General features: G+C 52.0%; 1 protein-coding gene across 1 annotated transcript; it reads right to left on the reverse strand.

Moving 5' to 3' along the window:
* Positions 1-17,138: 17,138 nt before the first annotated feature.
* Aqp6 (aquaporin 6) lies at positions 17,139-19,865 on the reverse strand. Its single transcript, XM_028874392.2, has 4 exons — positions 19,276-19,865; positions 18,389-18,547; positions 18,106-18,186; positions 17,139-17,493 (listed from the first exon to the last, which is right to left on the reverse strand). The coding sequence occupies exons 1-4, from the start codon at positions 19,666-19,668 to the stop codon at positions 17,296-17,298; spliced, it is 831 nt and encodes a 276-aa protein (XP_028730225.1). The 5' UTR covers positions 19,669-19,865; the 3' UTR covers positions 17,139-17,295.

The raw sequence follows: 19,865 nt of genomic DNA on the forward strand, positions 1-19,865 counted from the left end.
GCTCCTCTCACTCGGTGACTTAGCAGCACCTGTGTTAGTTACCAGGGTGGAAGGGTAGTAGGTGTTGGTTGTGACTCTTTGGGGGGAGGGGGGTATCCATCCCTTTGGCTTAAAGCCAAATACCGCTCATAAAATGACTTTCCTTTGGTGTCACTTAGACAGTGACAGAAAGCTGACCTCTTGGGTAAAACAGTTGCCTCACAACAAGAGACTGCAGGGTAGGACAGAGAGCTGGACAGAGGCTGCAGGAGGCCCTGCTCAGAGCCCCGTCCCTGTCCTCCTGAGCTGTGGCAGGGAGCCCTCAGTGGGGTAGACTGAGGCACTGACTTGAATGTTCTCCACTTTCGTTTGGGTTGATTAGGTCTGCGTTGTAGAAAGGGCCGCAGCCTGCGATACTGCACCTCAGTCTCTAGCCGGCCTCTGGCTGGGCTTCTGGAGTTGATTGGGGTCAGAGCCAGATTGATCTAAAGCTAAACTCATTCTGGTGACTGACCTCTTGTTTTATTTTAACAGTCAGTGTTCAGTCAGCTAACAATTCGGAAGACTTCAACATTTTCATATGGCAAAGCTAGTTGCTTCTGTCTTTGCACTTTGGGGGGTGAGCTTTTCCTGTGAAGCAGACACATGTATGTGAATGTTGGCTTTTTGGTTAGCATTTTTCCAGTGTCCAAATGGCTTCCTTCCCTAGGATGTCTTCTGACTCATACTAACTCTTATCTGTAAGATACGTCTTTGGAATAGGATGTGGAAAAAATAAATAGTTTTTTTTCAAAATGAATGTGATGTTGATTTTCTTATCCAGGATGATAATGAAATCTTCAACGCCTTTCAGAAGATGTCTTTCCTGAAAGTGTTTAGAGTCTGTTGTTCATCTCTACTTCCACCTGAACCTGTAGGACATTGTTTCTCCTTTTTAAGTCTGTTTTTCTAAACTGAAGTCCTAGATTTGTTATCTTCTTGTTTGAAGAAAGCATTTTAGACAAAAAATAAACTTTTTAAACTAGTCTTCAGGGATCAGAATGATGCAGATTTAAAGAAAAAAAAATTGCCGCTGGCTGCCTGCCTGGAACATCCTTCACTGCTGGAAGTGACTCTGGAGTGAGCTGGGGTGATTAACTGAGGGCACCTGCGCTCGGAACTCTGAAGCTGCTGAACAGAATGTAGCTGAGATTGAACGCAAACAGTTGCAGGCTTAATATGTAACCGTGGAGAGAGGAGGCAACCTACTGGCTTTTTTCCCAGGAGGGGGCAGCTCTCACAGCAGGGCCCATCTGCCTCAGCAAATTGACAGAAGAAGATGGGTCCCATCTCCCAGACTCCCTCGTCACACACAGGCCTGCTAGGCTTTTTTTTTTTTTAAACTTTGTCCTAGATGGTACCTCCTTTCTTCTGTCTTTGCAAGCTTCGAATTGGCCTGGCTCCACATTTGCTGTTCTGTAGCATCCCTCCAAGGTGCACTTGAAGTCACTAATGTAGAGGAAGCAAATGGATTGTGTCGCGTTAGTGAAGGCAAGACTACCCTATGCAGGAATTGATGGCCCACTAATGAAAAAGGAAATGGTCTGGTGTGTCAGGTGTTGGCAGCCAGTTGCTCAGGTTTTGAGCTAAGCCAAGAGACCTTAGCCATGAAAGTAATTCTGATTCTAGCAAAGAGAATGCACCCACTTTCAGCCTCAGCAGCCCTCCACATGTAACAGCCTGACTATCAAGGGCCTTCCTAATTAAAGGGATCCAGTGCTTTGAAGTGGCTGGACCCTTTTCTTTTGCTTCTAACTCTTTCTCACGTTGCCTCTTCATGTCTTGTTTTAGACCTTGTCTCACTGTGGCCCAGACTGGCCTAGAGCTACATCAACTTTGATGTCATGTAACTTTGATGTTAAATCTGAGAATTTTTGTTTTTATTTATCTTGGAGGTAGTGTCACACTATTATCCCTGGAATTTGCTGTGTGGACTCGGGGCTCTCCTGTTGTCCTAGCATTCCAGGTTCTGCAGCTAGACCTGAGCCACCATACCGAGGCTAACGGGAATCTTTAAACCTTCAATCTCCATCTATGCACAGCTCCCCAGTGATATTTACTCAACTGGGCATGCACTACCTGGTTTGATTCAACAGCAGCAATGTGTTTATTTCTGGGTGTTTAACTGTCTCTTGTAGCATGAATCTTCAAAGTTCTTATTAATAAAATCAAACCTGAGGCCATTTATTGGGGTGAATGCTGGAAGATCAGAGAAGCAGAACAAGCCACAGCCACCTCACCTCGCCAGTTTCCTCAGACTGGATGCCTCTCAGCTGAGCTGTGCTGCTCCAAAGCCTAAAAGCTTAACCAGCTTAGTTCCTGGTTTTCACACCTTATATACCTTTCTATCATGGCTTCCTGGGATTAAAGGCGTGAGTCACCATGCCTGGCTGTTTCCAGTGTGGCTTTAAACTCACAGAGATCCAGATGGATCTCTCTCCCAAGTGATAGGATTAAAGGCGTGTGCTACCACTGCCTAACCTCTATGTTTAATATTGTGGCTGTTCTGTTCTCTGACCCCAGATAAGTTTATTAGAGTACACAATGTTTTGGGGAACACAATACCACCAGTTTCTCCTTAAGATGAATTTGTATCTGGGCTTGGTAGCAAATACCTTTAATCCTAGCACTCGGGAGGCAGAAGCAGGTGGATCTCTGTGAGTTCAAAGCCAGCCTGGTCTACAGAGTTAATTACAGGACAGCCAAGGCTATGTAGAGAGACCCTGTCTCAACAAAGAAAAAGGCTGAATTTGTATTGAGTGTGGTGGCACACATCTTTAATTCCAGTAGTCATGAATAGAGGCAGATGGATCTCTCATTCCCAGGCCAGCCAGGGCTGCATAGTAACATTGCCTGAAAAGAGAAGAGAAAGAATGAATTTACCATTTGTACAGCTAGAAAGCATTGAGTTTTATTACAATTAGGATGTGCAGCTGATTTTCTAGAGAAGAAAGTAATTTTGGCTGTGAACTAAAAATGTGCCAATGCAAAGAAGGGGTTCTTCATTTCTTCATGCTTAAATTATTAGCCATCCCCAGCCGAGCGGTGGTGGCACACGCCTTTAATCCCAGCACTCGGGAGGCAGAGGCAGGTGGATCTCTGTGAGTTCAAGTCAAGCCTAGGCTACCAAGTGAGTTCCAGGAAAGGCGCAAAGCTACACAGAGAAACCCTGTCTCGGAAAAAAAAAAAATTATTAGCCAGCCCCAAATGACAGGCAGGAGCATAACAACTTGCTCTTTTCTTTCTCCTCCTCTATCTGTATCTCTCTCTCTCTCTCTCTCTTTTTTTTTTTTTTTTTGGTGGGGTGATCTCACTATATAGCCTTAGCTGGCCTGGAACTCACAGATCTTGCCTCTTACTCTGAAGTCCTGGCATTATAGACATGTACCACATGTCCTGTGCAATTAAAGGAAGCACTTTACGGCTTCTCTTTGATGTATCAGAATTGTTCCCTTGTGTCTTGAGGTCATTATTCAGTAAAGTAAGAGCTGAACACAAGCGCTGATACCACAACAGTCTGACCATTAAGTGGTTAACAGGCAGATGCTGTATATAATGTGTGTAGATGGGCAGAGCAGCGATTCCTATTCCAGGAAGGACAGCACAACTGGCATGAAGAAGTCACCATGCTTGCTCAGAACAGGACACAGCTTAAAACCTAGGTTTTAAGTTGTTTACTTGTGGGATTTTCCATTTGATATTTTTGGGTCATGGTTGACTGGGGAATGGAAACTGCACAAAAAGAAACCACGAATGGGAGCAGCTGCTGTACCCATGCATATGTGCATAGCCTCATACATTATTCTACACATACAATGTGCCCTGTGTGGGCTGCTGTACCCATGCATATGTGTGTAGCTGCACACATTATTCTACACATACAATGTACATTTGCAATGTGCTGTTCTGTTGGGAAAACAGTGGTGTTCTTAATGGTACATTATTTTTTCTAGGGCTTTCAACATGAATGGGAAAGAGCTATTGTGGAGGTCCAGGTTTGAGAAGTGAGTGTGACCACAGTCAGCTAACCCACACAGTAGGTTCCCATCCAATGTACTTTAGTATGGTTTTGGTGATGACTCAGGGTTAGCCATCATTAGGATGCAGGGAAAACTTAAGCCTGGAGCGCTGGGCTTATTAGCATTATGCTTTTAGTGTACACAGAGTTTGGAGAATGACCATTTAACCTAAGAACCTGGTAAATTTTTTAAATATGCTTCCTAGAGCTGGTATATTTTGTAAACAATGGAAGGCGCCAGGCCAAGAGCTCCTTAACTTATGTAATTCATTAGAACTTGATTCTCAGAGAGCTATATTTGTTGATGGTTTCTATTCATGAAGTCAGGTGGAAGACAGCCAACGTCACCAGGAATAACCTTGTAGTGTGTGAGAGCTTTGTCCTCTGTGATCCTGTAGGATGGGAAAGAAGGCCACTTTGGGGACTCGTAGTTGGAAGTGGGGACTTGTGTGTCTGGGTTTTGTTTATTTTTGGTTCTGAGATAGGGTCTCATGTAGCCAATGCTAGTCTCAAAACTTGCTGTGTAGCTGAGGATAACCTTGAACTTCTAATCATCTTGCTTCCACATCCAGAATGCTGGGATTACAGCTATGTACCACCACACCAGTTTATATGGTGCTAGGGCTCAAACCTGGGGTTTCCCGTGTGTCCATGCTAGGCAGTCACTCTATCAACTGAACTGTTTTTATCATACACAATTGGCCTTCCTGACTCAGACACAAATGGATATGTAGGCTTTGGATAAGGCATTTGCCAGTTACCCTGCCCATCACTGAGGTTAAGGACAGATTAGAATCTCCATAAAATCTGCAGGTGTTGGTCTGCATGTATGTATAGAACTAAGTCATGTAGCTGCCCACTGAGGCTAGGAGAGGACATCAGGTCCCCTGCAAATGGGACTGCAGGTGGTTGTGAACCACCACGTGGGAACTGGGTGGGAATGGAATCTTGTCCTCTGTAATAGCAGCAAGTGCTCTTAACTGCCGAGCCAGCTCTCCAAGCCTCTAGGACACTTAATATAGTGATTGGTCCAATTCATGTACTATTCCTGACTTGACCTCACCATACCTTGTGAGGGCAGAAGGATGGGTGGTGTGTCCCAGTTGGTAAAGTCAGTGAGATGATTTGGCCCAAATGCCTACAAACTTCACCTGGGATAAGAACCTGGGAATCCCAGCTCTTAGCCTAGTGTCAGCAATTGGGGATGCTATTGCAAACTTAAGAGTCCTCTTAATGGTATTTAACCTGATAGTTTAAGTGGCCTTTATGTAGGCCCAGTGTTACTTCTGTCCCCAGATGGTCACACGGCTAGTGAGCAAAGCTGGTTGGGCCTGGTGGCCAAGCGTAGACTTCTAGCATTGCAGGAACGTTGGCCATTTCAAGGTTTGTCTGGGCATCTTAGAGAGACCATGTCTTAACATTTTAAGAAACAGGGCTGGGGTATATAGCTCAGTGGGAGAGTGTTTGACCAGAAGGTGTGAGGTCTCAGTGGTTTGATCCTCAGGATTGCCAAAACCAAACCAAAACCAACTTTAAAAACCCAACCAAAAGAGCACACCACCACCAAACAAACAGAACTGTAGTAAAGGGCTGGAGAGGTGGCTCAGGGATGATGAAGAGAACTGGCCGCTCTTCCAGACCACTGGGTTCCATTCCCAGGAACTACACAATGGCTTACAACTGTCTGTAACTCCAGTTCCAGGGGACCACCTGGTCTCTGAGGACACAGGGACATTGGTGCCCGGACAAAGAACCCGTAGACGTTAAACAGACAAAAAGCTATAGTAAGAAGTGGCCAATGGTCATTTATATTTCAGAATTTTCCTTTCTTGTCATTATAAGAATATTTTTGAGACTAGGTCTCACTCCTGATCCAAAGAGATGCTACCATGCCCAGCTTTGTAAGTCACACCCAACCTAGAGGCAAGACGCACTGATAACTGTATGTGGATATATATAGTTCAGCATTCCCAGAGACGACTCAGAAAGAGCAAGGGCAGCCCACACTGCAGGGACAGAGGACTGGGGACAGATCTCCTACTGGTCGGGGTATTGCACGGACGTTGGAGGATTTGAACTTGGTCCTGTGCTGTCTTCTGTGTGGAAGGAGGAGAATGAACAGGTATGATGAGCGCGTGAGGTTGGTCCTGGTGCTAGTCTGTTCTCAGGCCACCCGTGCGTGGCCTCTGCGCTCTGAAGCTGAAAGCCAAGACAGACAAGTGTGAGCCACGCTATCAGGCAGAGGATTAGCTCCTTGCCTTTCCCTCCGAGTGGCATTAGCTCTCACTCTGACTCATGTTTACCGTCTGGCTTTGAGTAAGACGTCTTGGAGTGCTCTCTTCAGCGGCCTGTGCTGTGCCAGGGCTTTCGGAGGCGGTTCAGCTTTCCTCCTCATCAACCCTGGGGCCCAGCGCTCTCCACAGTCCTCAGTGTGTTGTGTCCACATGTGTGCATGCCTGGCATCAGAAGAATCTGTTAGACCTGAGAGGGAACGCGCTTCAAGCACAGGAGTCGGCGTGGTTAATGGTCCAAGGTCTTTCTGTTGTCAAAACTAACAAGCGGCTGTATCCTCAGGCGGGTTGTTCCTACCGCAGAGGGCGCGCTCTGCCTGTGAGGTGATAATACTCTGCCCAGTCTACAGCAGCCAGAGAGATGCACAGGGGCTGGATTCTCTCCCTCTTTGGGAAGTGAAGCCTGGGGGTGGAAGTGCTTAAATGAAGTACCTCCCTTCCTCCCGGGGAGCTGGCTGCTTTCCCCTCCTGGGCTAATGTGCACTGACTGGGGCTAAACGCCTGATGCTCCTGGATGGCATCCAGCCCCTCAGCAGAGCAGCCACATTGGAGATACAGCTGCTGGCATCAAAGGGCTAAGTCCTCTCCAGCTGCTCTGCTTTAACGGGAGCCTCCCGCGGTCAGGCAGCTTAAGGGAGCTGTCTTAGCTGGGTTAGAGGATAACTAATCTCTGCATCTTCTCAGGATAAGGCTCGGAGGCTCTGGGGAAGATAACCTGGTGGGGTGGGAAGTGGCCGGATAATGGCATTAGAGTGCTAGGCCATTATCGCCTCAAAATCTCAGTCCTGCAAGTGCCGGAGCTGAGCCGAGCCTGAACTGCCTGAGATCTCTGGTCTGCAGCAGCAGCAGCAGTTCCCTTACCTGACCACACCCCAGTTCCCGGGCAAACCTAAAGCACCCCGGAACAGGCACCAATGGCTGTGTGGCAGGAAAAGGGCTAGGAAGCTGGAGCAGGAGCGGAGGAGGCAGGAAGAGGTCCTGGAACATGCCAAGGAACGAGAACTGGGAGAAGATGAGGCAGTCACGCAGATGTGGGTCTAGAACTTGAATGGGGCCATTGAGATGGTGGAGCTGCTGAGACCCCTACCAGCTGGACGCTGCCTACTGTGCTTCAGCGTGTTGGCCCCCGAGAACTCAGTGGGCTCCAGCACTATGGAAACTCCACTGCCGTGGGATGATCCTTCTGTGCGCTGTGAATGTGTGTCACTGTCATTGGTCAATAATAAAGCTATTTGGCCAATAGCAAGGCGGGATAAAGTTAGGCAGGGCAATCAAACTGAGGACTGGGATGAAGAAGGGCGGAGCTGGGAGAGATGCGACCCAGCAGCCCAAGAAACAAGATGCCAGAGGACCAATAAAGCCCCGGACCACGTGACAAGACATGACCAGGCATGACAAACTGGGCCTCTTGACAAGAAGCCAGGCTTGGAAGAGTCCTCCACCATCTTCACATTTCAGACAAGGGGCAGCTGCGGTGATGAGGACACACTGGATGCCTTGAGAACCAACTACGGAGGAGCGCCGTGTCCCTGGCTGAGGTGCAGAGCGCTAGCGGAAAGGACCTGGAGCTGCTCTGCTGCGAGCCCCCCATGCAGACTGGGGGAGGCGGGGACTGCTTTACCACCTCCCTCCAACTTTGCTGTCTGTCCCCACCCTTGTCCCCAGACCTAGAGAACAAGATCTCCCTTCTTTCGTCCCCGAGACTGCGTACAGCCGCCTACAGAGCAAGACAGGAGTTAGGGTGGGCGGCTGACGGGCCGCCACTGAGCTTGCTCCGACCCAACCCTGCGCAGATGGACCGCTCCGCACAGATCTCCAGCTCCACCGCCATGGGCTGTCAGTTGGGTGGAGGATGGGGAGGACATGATGGAGTGTCGCTGGCTTTCTTTGCTGCCAAGTATCCACTCATTTACTGCACATCCGGGGCTTCTCCACGCAGTGGTGACTCCTGCCTTTCCCCTATCCCCACCCCAGACTGCAGGTCCTGTCTACCACAGTGGCAATGGCGTGGCCGTCTGCTCAGAGTTCCAGGTGTGGAAGGTGCCCTCTCTCTCCTTGCCTATTTACTGGCATGCCCCCTTCCTCTCTGGGTGTCCTGGCTTCTTGCCACTGAAGAAAAGTTTACAGACGATAAAGTGGGAATATTCTGCCATGAAAAGGAGTTGTGGGTCTGGCTTGCCGTGGTTTGTTTTGCCTTGCCTCTGTGAAAAAGATTTCAAGGCATGGCCTGGATAACCTGAAAGCCGGCTGTCTTAGTTAGGGTTCCTGTTGCTGTGAGGAGACACCATGACCATGGCAACATTGAACTGGGTATTTTACAGTTTCAGAGGTTCAGTCCATTACCATCATGGTATGACATGGCAGCATGCAGGCAGATGTGGTGTTGGAGAAGTAGCTGAGAGTCCCACATCTTGCACGCAACAGGAAGTGGTCTGTCTCACCAGGAGCAGCTTGAGCATAGAAGATCTCAAAGCCCAACCCCACAGTGACACACTTCCTCCAACAAGGCCACACCTCCTTTAGGGGCCATTTTCTTTCAAACCACCACACTGGCCTAGCAATAGATGGACAGTTAAGGGTTAGGAGGGCAGTGATAAGTAAGTAGCCTTCCCACTGGGAGGAAGACAGGTCTGTCAGTCTGCTTCCCACTTTGGCATTTCATTCTCATTCAGTCCTGATTTAAAGAGCCAAGATTTGAAGGAGAAACGATAATTTCGCTGATTATAAAATGTGCTTCAAAAATACACCGTTAATACCTTGGGAGACTTGGGCATCTTATAATCAATGAATTTTTACAATGTACTTTGTTTTTTCTTGTTGGCTCATAAAATAATGGGATTTATTCCTACATTCCAGTTATTTTGATTGGAAGTGTAAGCTGTTCTGTTAGTTGGTAACCCACCAACTTGCCATGATCCGAGACACATTAAAACAGTTCCAGTATGTGGTGGTTTGAATGTGAACGGCCCGCATACGGTTGTACGTTTGAATGCTTGGTCCCCAGTTGGTAGGACTGTTTGGGAAGGATTAGGAGCATGGCCTTGTTGAAGGAGGTGTGCCACAGGCGGGGGGCGGGGGAGGGGGCTGCTTTAAGGCTTTAGAAGCCCGTGCCATCCCAGTGAGCTCCCTCTCCCCCTGCCCCCCGGTGTGTCTCAGGGTGGCTCTCGGCTCCGGTTCCAGCACCGTGTCTGTCTGTCTGCTGCCAGGCTCCTCACCATGATGGTCATGGACTCTAACCCTCTGGACGGTGAACCCACAATTAAAAGCTTTCTTTTCTAAGTTGTTTTGGTCTTGGTTGTCTCTTCACAGCAATAGAAAAGTTACTAAGACACAGTAAGACAGTGCATGCCAAGGACGGAGACGTGGAGACTGGACCCAGGGCTTTAATCCTTAGCACCAACTAACAAGCAAGACCCTAGGACACGCCTTGTCTGAGCATAACTGCTCCAGGGAAAACAGAGACATCAAGATTCTGCACAGTCATCCAGCACAAAAAAAACACACACACACACAGCAACTGTAACACAGGGTCAGAATCTATAGTCTATAAGTGGTAGGGTGAGCAGGACATGAGCGTCTCTCATGATCTTGGCCCACTTTGCTCCCAGGTCCAGAATACCCAAGGAAGGTCTTTCTTCCACCAAAGCAGATCATGATGACTCACTGCCCGTAATATCACTCTGGAGGCCGAGGCAGGAGGATTTTTACAAGCTTGAGAACTGCCTGGGCTACACAGCTACATGCCACCACAAAATAAGACGAGAGGAAGAGGGAAATCTGTGACCTGGGAAACAAGTGAAAAAAATGAAGTCAGAGAAACTCGTCCTGGAATTAGTAGACTAAAAATACAATTCTGTTCTAAAAGGCCTCGCTGTGACAGGTGTGCTCAGATAATCTTGAAGAAAGGTGTTCGGTGCCAGGGCACTGGGGGTGGAGAGTGTGGGAGCAGAGGAGGAGAGCCGGAAGCTGCCAGTCTCTGCAGTCATTTCAGGGAGAGATTCGGAGGCTGCCCCAGTTCCCGGGTGCACCAGCACATTGGCCTGTGACGTCACTCATCAGCCTGTCGGGGGCCTGTTCCGTGTCTGCGGGTTAGGGTGGGAGTGAGGGGTCCCTGCCCCTGACTCTGGTCTTCTCCTTCTCTAAGAGTCTCCTTCTCTAAGAGTCTTCATGGACCCTAATCAGAGCTCTGAAAAACCCATTTTTCACTTCTTTTTTTCTGTCCACCGCAGTGCGTTAATTAGTGCCCTCAGACTCCCGTGAACCCCCTTCACTCCCAGCCCGGCCTCCTCAGCTTTGCCGAAAGTGACTGTGCCTGTGCAGCTCTCTCCCTGAGAAGTGATTGCAGATCTTGGCTATGCCAACCCCCTGCCAGAGCTGCCCAGAGTGGCCACAGCATGGCTCGATGCTTCGTCTTGATTAGCTCTTAACTTCCTCTCCGCCTTCCTCTCTGACACTGCTGCAGCCCGGCCGGCCCCTGTGCTATAGGTAAAAAAAAAACCCCAAAACTATCAAGTCTCCCGTCAGGAGTTCAAGGTCACTGGCAAACACACTACACCAGTCAGCTTGTAGTCATTTGACCTCGTTATAGATGGCAAGGGTATGCCTCAGATCTGATATTGGTGCTCTGTCTGTCTGTCTGTCTCTCTCCCTCTCTCTCATTACCACCGCTTTATTCATAACTATCCAATTCTGTGCAGTTTGATGTGTTTTATTTTACAATAAAAATGTTGAAAAAAGCCCCACTGTAAGTGCAATGAGAAGGCCAAGAAGAAACATTCACATATTGTGAACAAAAGGTTGCATTCCTAAACAGAAAATGCCCCCAGAAATTGCTCTAAAACAACCAATAGGAAGCGAAGCAAGAGGCAGTGTTCCTAGATGATAAAATACAACTAACCCTTCAGCAAGAAGAGGCTGGCTTCACCCGGGAGGCAAAGGTCCCTCCTAGAACCCCTCTGAAAACCCAGTCAGGTCATGCAACAGGACCATGGGTTGAATTAGACCGGCTGGGGACCGCTCGTCGTTTCCGGTATATGTGAGTGTCCGTGGTTCCCTTTTGGAGACAGAGTCTCTGTTGTCCAGGCAGATCTCCAACTCCAAGGCTCCAGGATCCTCCTGCCTCTGGAGTGGCTGGGACTCCTCCACGTGTCCTTACAGTGTCCTGTGTGTGGTGTCCCCCCCAGCCACCATGGGGGGGACAGCCCTTCCCCGCCACCGTTGCCAGGCTTGCGTCAGCTACACGGCCTCACAGCTGGCTGACCTGAGCTGCTGGGTTCTTCGCTGCCACAGACAGCCTTGCCCTTGGCTCCTGGGAGAGGGTCCTGTGAGAACAGGGACTGGACGTGGCTTCGTGGACGTGGCTTCGTGGACGGGGCTCTGTGACTTACTCCTCAGCTCTTCAGACCTCACACAGTTCGAAACCCAGAAGACCAAGGCCATTTTAAGGACTGGGGGGAGGGGCTATCTGCGAAGGAAGAAGCAGCCACATCCAAAAAGGCGGTGTTTAGTCGCCCCCAGGGATGCAGGGCAGAAGCCCCAGGATTGAGGGGCTTGAGTTTCTGCTGAGGCCCCAAGATGTCTATAAGCAGAGCTGATGTAGGTTCAGAGATTGGGTGTTTCTGCAGCCAGCTGGAGGCTAGCCTGGAGGCTGGCTCAGGCTACCCACAGGCTGTGAGGAACTAGGATTGCTAGCCAGCTCAGAGAACCCTGTGGGTGCGGAGGACTGGGCTCTGGGGTCTTTGGTGGGGGGCGCTCCTGTGCTCTCAGAGCGTCTCACAGTCCTCACCTCCCCTGGAGTCTAGATGGCAGCTGTAAGCACTCTCAGGGCTTGGAGTCTGTCCGGGCCTTGCCGGTTCACGCGCAGGCCTGGGGTTCCCTCCGGCAGGCACGTGGGGGGGCTGTGCTGACCTGGTATCCACGGTGTAACCGGCCCTCCTCCCTTATGTGCTCAGTGCGTCCCGTTTTACCTCTGGACCCTCCGGGTCACCAAGCAGTCCAGGAACAATGCGTCCTGAGAGTGTGTGTGTAGCTGAGGCATGGTTAGAATAGCTCAGGCTGGCCTGGAGCTCTTGGATATCCTCCTGCCTCGGTCTCTGGAGTACTGGGACTACAGGTGGACACCACCACATCTGACTCCGTTGTTTGTCTTCCCATGAAGTTCCGAATCCTCAAAGCGCCCCTTTTCACCTGGCCACTGTTCCGCCCACCCTCCTCAAGCCTCGAAGCTCCTCAGCTGCTCTTCCGAGCTACGACACTGCCGTGTTCCATTTCTGTGCTCGGAGGCCATTATTATTTTATTTCTCTTCTAGTGTGTGACTTTTTACCTTTCCTTTGGATTCCACCTCACTTCCAGGAACACCCACACACCCACACCCACACCCTCCAAGGCTCAGCTAAGCTCAGGCTATGGAAAGAAGGCAAGGCCTTCCTTAGTCACAGGCCTGGCTTTGCCAGGCACCACTTGGGAAAGCAGCCTTGCTCACGCAGGTGGAATGGCATCTGACTGTGTCAGATGTGGTAAGACCAGGTCTCAGACAGCCATCCTCGAGGCCTCTCCACTGCCGAATTTTCCAGGTGGGGAAATGTGTCCATGAGCCAGAGTTCAAGAGCCTACAGTCCCCTGGGGAGGCTAAGGATTCAAGAAAGATCCTGTCTCCAGCCAACTTTCTGACTCTCCTGTACCCGCCTCCTGAGTACTAGGACGCAGTTATCTGCCACCACACCGTGTCTATGTGGTGCTGGAGGTCAAACCCAGGACCTTGTGCATGATAGGCAAGCACTCGGCCAGCTGAGCTGCCCTCCAGCCCTGTCTTTTTTCTTCCACCTTGGCACAAGAATCGCCTAAGCCCAAGTGACTTTCTGGTTTGGTCCCCTTTTCCCTTAGACCTGAGGACCAAATGTGTCCCCGAGCCTGGCCCCCTCTGGGCTTTGCTGATTGCACAGTATGGTGTCAGATGAGGCCTGTCCTCTTTATACCTGGAGGTGGTGAGTTAAAGACCAACAGTTGGGGTGGGGGTGGCGGAGGGGGTGGGGGAGGCAAGGGGCTTCCTGCCAGCCAATCGGAAATAACTGCCTAGGCTCTGGGCTCATATCATCTGCTCCTGCTAAGACAATCATCAACATAAAAGGCTAATTGTATTAATCACCAAGGCACCCATCCTGAGTCCCCCTCCCCTCCGAGAGAATTATGAATTGCCGGTGCAGATGGTCCCACTGATTGAAAGCAGTACTCAGCGGGAAGAAGGGCCAGATCAGATTACACACCATTAATTAAAAACTTCCCCTGACAAATGAGAACCAGGGGTGCACACCAAAGGCCTGCCTGGTGGCTCTCTGTCCTCCCCAGACCCCTTGTCCCCAACCAGCCCCGCGGACTGTGGTGGTGAAGCCTGCTTCTCCAACTGGAAGTGCCCAGGGCTGGAGTGCCCTGGGCCAGCTCTTCCCTCGTCTAAGCAGATGGCCTGCTGTCCTGGCGGAGCCTCCAGAGAGGCTGACCTTTGCTTACTTACTCCGTCCGACCTTGAGACTCGTCAGCTTTAACCTAATTACTGACTCCTCGTTTCTCGGGAAGGCTGTCTCTTGCTCTAGTCCTTCTCTACAGAAGGGCTGCTGGAGGACTCTCAGTGAAGATGTTCCCAGCTTTCCGTCAAGATGTTCCCTTGCTCTTTTGGGTCCCTAAATTTGGGGATCTCTTCTACCACCGTGGCCAGCAGAGGAACAATCTTAGGGAGATGAGAAGGCAGTTCGGGTAGACATGATGAAGTAGTCAGCGTTGGTTCAAACTTCGGGAGGCTGGCGCCAAGTAGTTGATTTTCGGCACATTTAAGTACGGCACAATTGGGTGAAAATTTTCCTGGTGATAATTAACTCAACCCTGTGTGCACACTGGAGGTTAGGACATGACTACACTGACATTCTTGGTAAAGTACGTGTGACACTTTCCATAAAGATGGGTTCTGTAGATGGGCAAGTTCACGATAAGGGTGGGGGTGGGGGTCTGGTGTGGTCGCACGGGCTGCACCGGCAATGCCAAGGTCACCAGGCTGTTAATCACTTCCTCTGGGCAGATGACAGGTGAAGCATCCCTCCCTTAGAAGGAACAGACCTGTGTGTTTAACACCCCTGGCTCCCCTAGCGCTTATCAGTGCGCACGCGCACGCGCGCGCGCGCGCGCGCACGCACACGCATGCACGCGGACCTCCGAGCCTCCCACACTTGAGTTCTGGGATTGCCGGTGCCGCTCCAGAGTGGTGGGTGGAGACACGAACTCTGGCTACCTCCCTCTCCCTGCGTGGAGGCAGAGGCTTCTCAGCTGCTGTCATTTTGGCTCATTTGGAGCTGCAAGTTCTGAGTTCTCCTCCTCTTGATCAATTACTGCCTCCTCTCCCTCCCCAGCCGCCCAGCTTCAGTCATTCATTCATCAAACTTTTATTGAGCACCCAGTGTGTGCTCGGCTCTCGGGGCACAGAGATAATTTGTCAAGAGGCTTAAAAGCCCACTGCAGGAGCTCCCTGCCACGACCCTCTCGGAGGCCCTGCCCCTTCCCTCCAGTGCCTGCGGCTTGTCTGAGGCCCCAGGGAGCTCTGGTTTAGGAAATTCTAAGCTGGGAGCTGGAGAGACCTTAGGGATCTTTGCCATAGAGTCAAGTCGATCATGTCCTCTGTTCACACACTTGTACACACACACACATATGCGCACGCACGCACGCACGCACGCACGCACGCACGCACGCACGCACCCCTGTTTATAAAAGGGCAGAAGAGGCCCTGGGACTTCAAGATTGTGAAGAAGGCTGAAGAGGGCCCAGCTTGGAGAGATGCGGACAGTACCCGGCATCAGTGAGATTGCAGAATGCAGAGGACAGATGCTGGGCCCCGGCCCCCGGCCACTGCAGTGGTCACAGGTCTATCCATCGCCCTGCCTGTGAAAGACTTTGGCAGCCCCTCCCTCATCCGGCTTATTGGAAGACAAGTGCTTATCACTTATCTCGATTTCTTTCTTCCTTTTTTTTTTCTTTTCTTTTCTTTCTTTCTTTCTTTTTTTTTTTAATAGATTTGGCTGCAGCATCTCAGGGTACCATGGTGATGGGTGCCATAGAGATGAGAACTGACTTGAATTGGCTTATCTCTTCTTTCCAGGGTCCCTCCCTAGCTCCACCCCCACAAAGCTCCGGGGTCAGTAGACCTCAGAGAGAAGGGGCAGGCCCCCGTAAGCCAACCGAGTGAAGGACAGCAGAGCCTGCTTTCTCTCCCTCTCTCTCCATCATCCCCCCTCCCCTCTTCCTTCCCATTACCAACGGCAAGTGTATTCAAACCCAATAATTACAGTAACTGCAACAATAATCATCATTTATTGGGGTTGTTCTACGAGCATTTAACTCCCCAAAGCATCTTCTAACTCATTGTTGCCACAGAACTATCGTGGGAGGAGTGTTCCCATTTTACAGTGGATAGGCTGAAGTCCAGACAGGATCCCCACCACCCCACGGCCCCCCATTAGAGGCAGAGTAGACGTACAGCAGCCTTTAACATCTAGCAAAATCAATTCGACTCCCAGGGTCTTTTAGAGACACTAAACCTCTAATCTCGATTTTCTGGGTCCTTCCGTGGTCTCGTCATTTAGGAGGACTTATTCAACAGCTTTTTGGGGGCCTCTGATGCTGAGCAGCAGACTGGAGAGGCTTCTGGCCCAGGTTACAGACTGGGCACAGCAGGTAGAGGTTTTCCTGTGTCTTCACTGAGGGGCCCCAGGGGAAGGCCGTCTGTTCCAGAGCCCCCTTCCTAACAAGGCTGCTTTCCTAACCCCTGAGAAGGTTCCTCTGGGGCAGCTTGTCCCAGGGTAGGGACCTTCCTGAGCATTTGGGAAGTAAGAATGAAGTCCTTTTAGAAGAATGATTTCTGCCCTCGGGAAACCCCAGTCTAATGGACCCCCAAATCATACCTAAAGCAAAGAAACCCTGTGAGAGACTGAGGCTGTCCCAAAGACTGGTGTTCCTCTCTTTGCCTCAGTGGGAAAGTTTGGGGGCTTCCTGAAGCCCCCTCATCAGAGTCCAAATAGAATGGCTAGCTGCGCCCCAATTCCCCTTTCCCTAAGACAGGGATCCGGAGGCCCGGGACACCACTGGGGTCCTGCCGCATGGCTTCTGCGGCCCTCACTCTTGTCATAAAGAACTGGAAAGAGGATCAGGAGAGGGAGAAGAAAGTGTTAGAGGTGTGTGGGGGGGGACTGGGGAGCAGGGGAGGAAGACACATGCCGCGAAAGGAGAAGTGGGGGGGAGGGAACGGGGGAGGGGTGCAGGGGACGGGGGTGCAGGGGACAGGGGGGGTGGAGGGGACAGGGGAGTTTGAGGGGACAGAGAAGGGAGGAGAGGGTGGGGGAGGGGAGGGGACAGGGGAGTTTGAGGGGACAGGGGGAGTTTGAGGGGACAGGGGGAGGGGGAGGGGACAGGGGAAAGGAAGGGGACGGAAGGGAGGAGGGGACGGGGGGGGGGGGGGGGGGGGGGGCAGCAGGAAGTGTCCAAGAGGGGATCCAGGAAGAGGCCAACAAAAGCAAAGTCTGAATGAAAAGGACGTAATGAAACACATTACTTTGCATGGAAAGATTTAAACACCGAAAGAAAGAAAAAGAAAAAGCAAGGAAGGCCTTGGAGAACTAACTGGGTGGATTTACTTCCGGATCCTTTCTGTCTATTAATGTAGAAGTCAGTCACAGTGCTGTGCCTAAGTCCCAGCTACATCATAGGCCAAAGCAGGAAGACTGTGAATGTGAGGTCGGCCTGGGTGATGACGGATCAGGAGAGAAAAACAGGAGAGGAGAAGAAACAACAGTTTAGTCAGGGACAGAGACTGGTACCTACTGTTATAACAAGTGGCCAAGCCTCCTGGTTCCCCCCAACACCAGGGACACCTCAAGCCAGGTCATACAAGGCAAGCTGCCCTGGACGCCCGAGGGACCAGGGGCTGTGCAGGGTCACACGCTCACTTCTGTATCCTCTGAGTTCGTTTGGGATTCTTTCTTCTGGGGTTCCATATCCACCACTTTCTCCACCTTGGTGGTGCCCACGAGGATGGCCAGGCGCTGGGCTACCGTCTTGGTGTCAGGGAACAGGATAAAGTTGTAGATCAGCGAAGCCAGGACAGCCCCTGTGAGGGGTCCCACCCAGAAGATCTGAGGAGACAGAAGTCGGCGTGAGCTGTCAGAAGTACGGGGTGATTTCAGAACCCTGCCTGCTCCCTCAGCCCTGACTCACCCCCAACCCCAGCCCCAGGGACTCTCAGTGCCTACAGGGGTGAGGGGCCTTGCCTTCCCTGGAGGGTGGAGCCAAAGCTAAAGCTGGGCCTCCAGTCCTCTCCCACGGCTGCCTCTTCCTCTCACCTCTCCTGTTTTAGCCCTGACTGTTGCGGTTTCTATCTCTGCTTCTGTGTGGTCTATTTCTGTTTGTCTTTTTCTTTATTCAAGTTTGAAAATTGGTCCAGCTGGAGAAAGTGAAGAAGGAAACAGCCAGAACATAAAGCCTGAGCCAAGGCTACAGCTTCTGCCCTGGCCCATTTCTTGTGAGTCCCTGGATACTGCAGGATATTGGAGCCGAAAGACAGACAAGCCAGGATGCTCACCTCGGCTTTATGAATGCAGGGAAATCTGCACTCCTGGGTGGTCTAAATGACCTGGTGACAAGACGGTTGATTCCATACCATGTGGATTTCCTGATGGTAACCCCCCCCTAACTCTTCCTCCTGCCTCGTCCTCCACACCCCCAAGCCTACCAGTGCAGGGGCTCACCCAGTGGACCGCGAACTTCCCAACAATGACGGCAGGCCCGAAGGAGCGAGCTGGGTTCATGGAACAGCCAGTGAAGTAGATCTGGGGGTGTTCAGGATCAAGTATGAGGAGATTTGAGGCAGCCTGGGGGAGAACATTCCCCCTCTGCCCTGGCTCAGACACCCCCTCGACTAGCCCCGTATTACAGGACACTACCTCAGGCCATAAGACATGAGGGGCTCAGGAGACATGCATGTGCACATACTGGAACCCTCCCTGCATGGTGTCCTTCTTTGTCCCTTACCCCAATGAGGTGGCCCAGTGCCACAGAGGTCCCGATCATGGCCGCTGGGGAGCCCAAGGTCTGCCGACTGTCCGTGGAAGCGAAGACACAGAGCACCAGCTGCAGCGTCAGAATCAACTCCACGGCCACCGCCTGGCCGGTTGACGTGCTGTTGTGGACCTTGGGAGAGAAGAGTACCCCAGAGTGGACGTGGGCGCTGGCCCCGGGACAGTGAGAGTCCCTGTATCAGCCTTCTCAACCGTGAGGGGTGGCACTCACAGCATCAGAACCTAAGGTCTGTGCCGCCGCCGCCGGCTCACATCATATCCCGAACAGGGATGCCTGTTCCCTGTGGAAGGTACCTCCCCGACTCTGCCACGGAGTCAGGTCTGTGGTTCAGGGGCTGACTCAGCAGTACAGAACGAGAAAGCTTGAGGACAGATTGGAGGAGGCCTGTGGGCAGCAGAGTAGGTAGAGCAGGGATGATGAGGGGAGGGAAGCAGGCCCCAGGAAACTGGGGAAACGGCAGAGCAAGGATACACAAACCGGGCACTGCAAGCAAGACCGTTCCGGGTAGGGCCTCTCGCTCTCCCTCAGTCCCAGCCCCGCCGCCCGCCTGCTGTACAGCCCTTAGCTGCCTGGTCCTCCTGACGCCCTCCCCTCCCCGTGGCCTTTCTCTGCCCCAAGCATGCATCGGTACCCCACAGTTCCATCCTTGTCCTGCCGAGAAGAACGCCTAAGCCCATTCTTCTGGAACCCAGGGGCCTGCTCGGGGCAGCTAAGGCGAGCCTGGCTGCAGGGCATCTAAGGCGTGCGTGAGCGGCTGCATCATTTCCCCATCCCTGCCTTTGCTCCCGTCTGGCCTCCCACCCCGACCACCTGACTCTCTCCCGCGCCCTCTCACCTACCACGTTCACGCCAAGGGTCTCTCGGACACCTCCTGGAGTTACCCCGTAAAGAAGAGCGGCCCCAACGGTGGCCCCCGCCAGCTGGGCGGCTATATAGGCCATAGCCCGAGGCAGAGAGATATGAGAGCCCACGAGGTAAGCCAGTGTCACAGCGGGGTTGGCGTGGGCCCCGCTGGTCTTCCAGGAGACCTGCACAGCTGTGGCCGTGGCCAGGTTGAAGGTGATGGCGATCTGGAGCACAGAGGGAAGGGCCACAGGCCAGGGCAGGACGGAGCCCACACCAAAGAACACGTACAGCCCTGTGGCCAGGAACTCGGCAAACAGCGCCTTGCTGATGGCGGTCCAAAGCCTGCCAGCCAGTAGGTAAGCCCTGCAACACAGCCCTGGCTCCATGTCTCGTCTCCCTGGCGTCAGGTCGGCCGGTCTCGCTCCTCCCTGACTCTCTCTGTCCCTTGTCCCCTGCCCGACTCCCTGGCCTCACTCTCTGTGGCGGCGCCCCCGGCCCGGCTACACTGCCTCCCGCACACTGCGGTCCTCAGGAGCGAGCTGCTCAGGCTGGTGGCATTATGCGTGTCTGGGGGTGGGAGGTA

Source organism: Peromyscus leucopus, chromosome 20, assembly GCF_004664715.2.
Source record: "Peromyscus leucopus breed LL Stock chromosome 20, UCI_PerLeu_2.1, whole genome shotgun sequence".
Taxonomy (NCBI): Eukaryota; Metazoa; Chordata; class Mammalia; order Rodentia; family Cricetidae; genus Peromyscus; species Peromyscus leucopus.

What these genes read in the sequence shown, in the direction of transcription:
- Aqp6 (XM_028874392.2), bottom strand. Translation starts at nt 19,668, where the DNA reads ATGGAGCCAGGGCTGTGTTGCAGGGCTTACCTACTGGCTGGCAGGCTT. An exon ending in AGACCCTTGGCGTGAACGTG is followed by an intron (nt 18,548 to 19,275) that starts GTAGGTGAGAGG and finishes TTCTCTCCCAAG; the next exon opens with GTCCACAACAGCACGTCAAC. An exon ending in CACTGGGCCACCTCATTGGG is followed by an intron (nt 18,187 to 18,388) that starts GTAAGGGACAAA and finishes GAACACCCCCAG; the next exon opens with ATCTACTTCACTGGCTGTTC.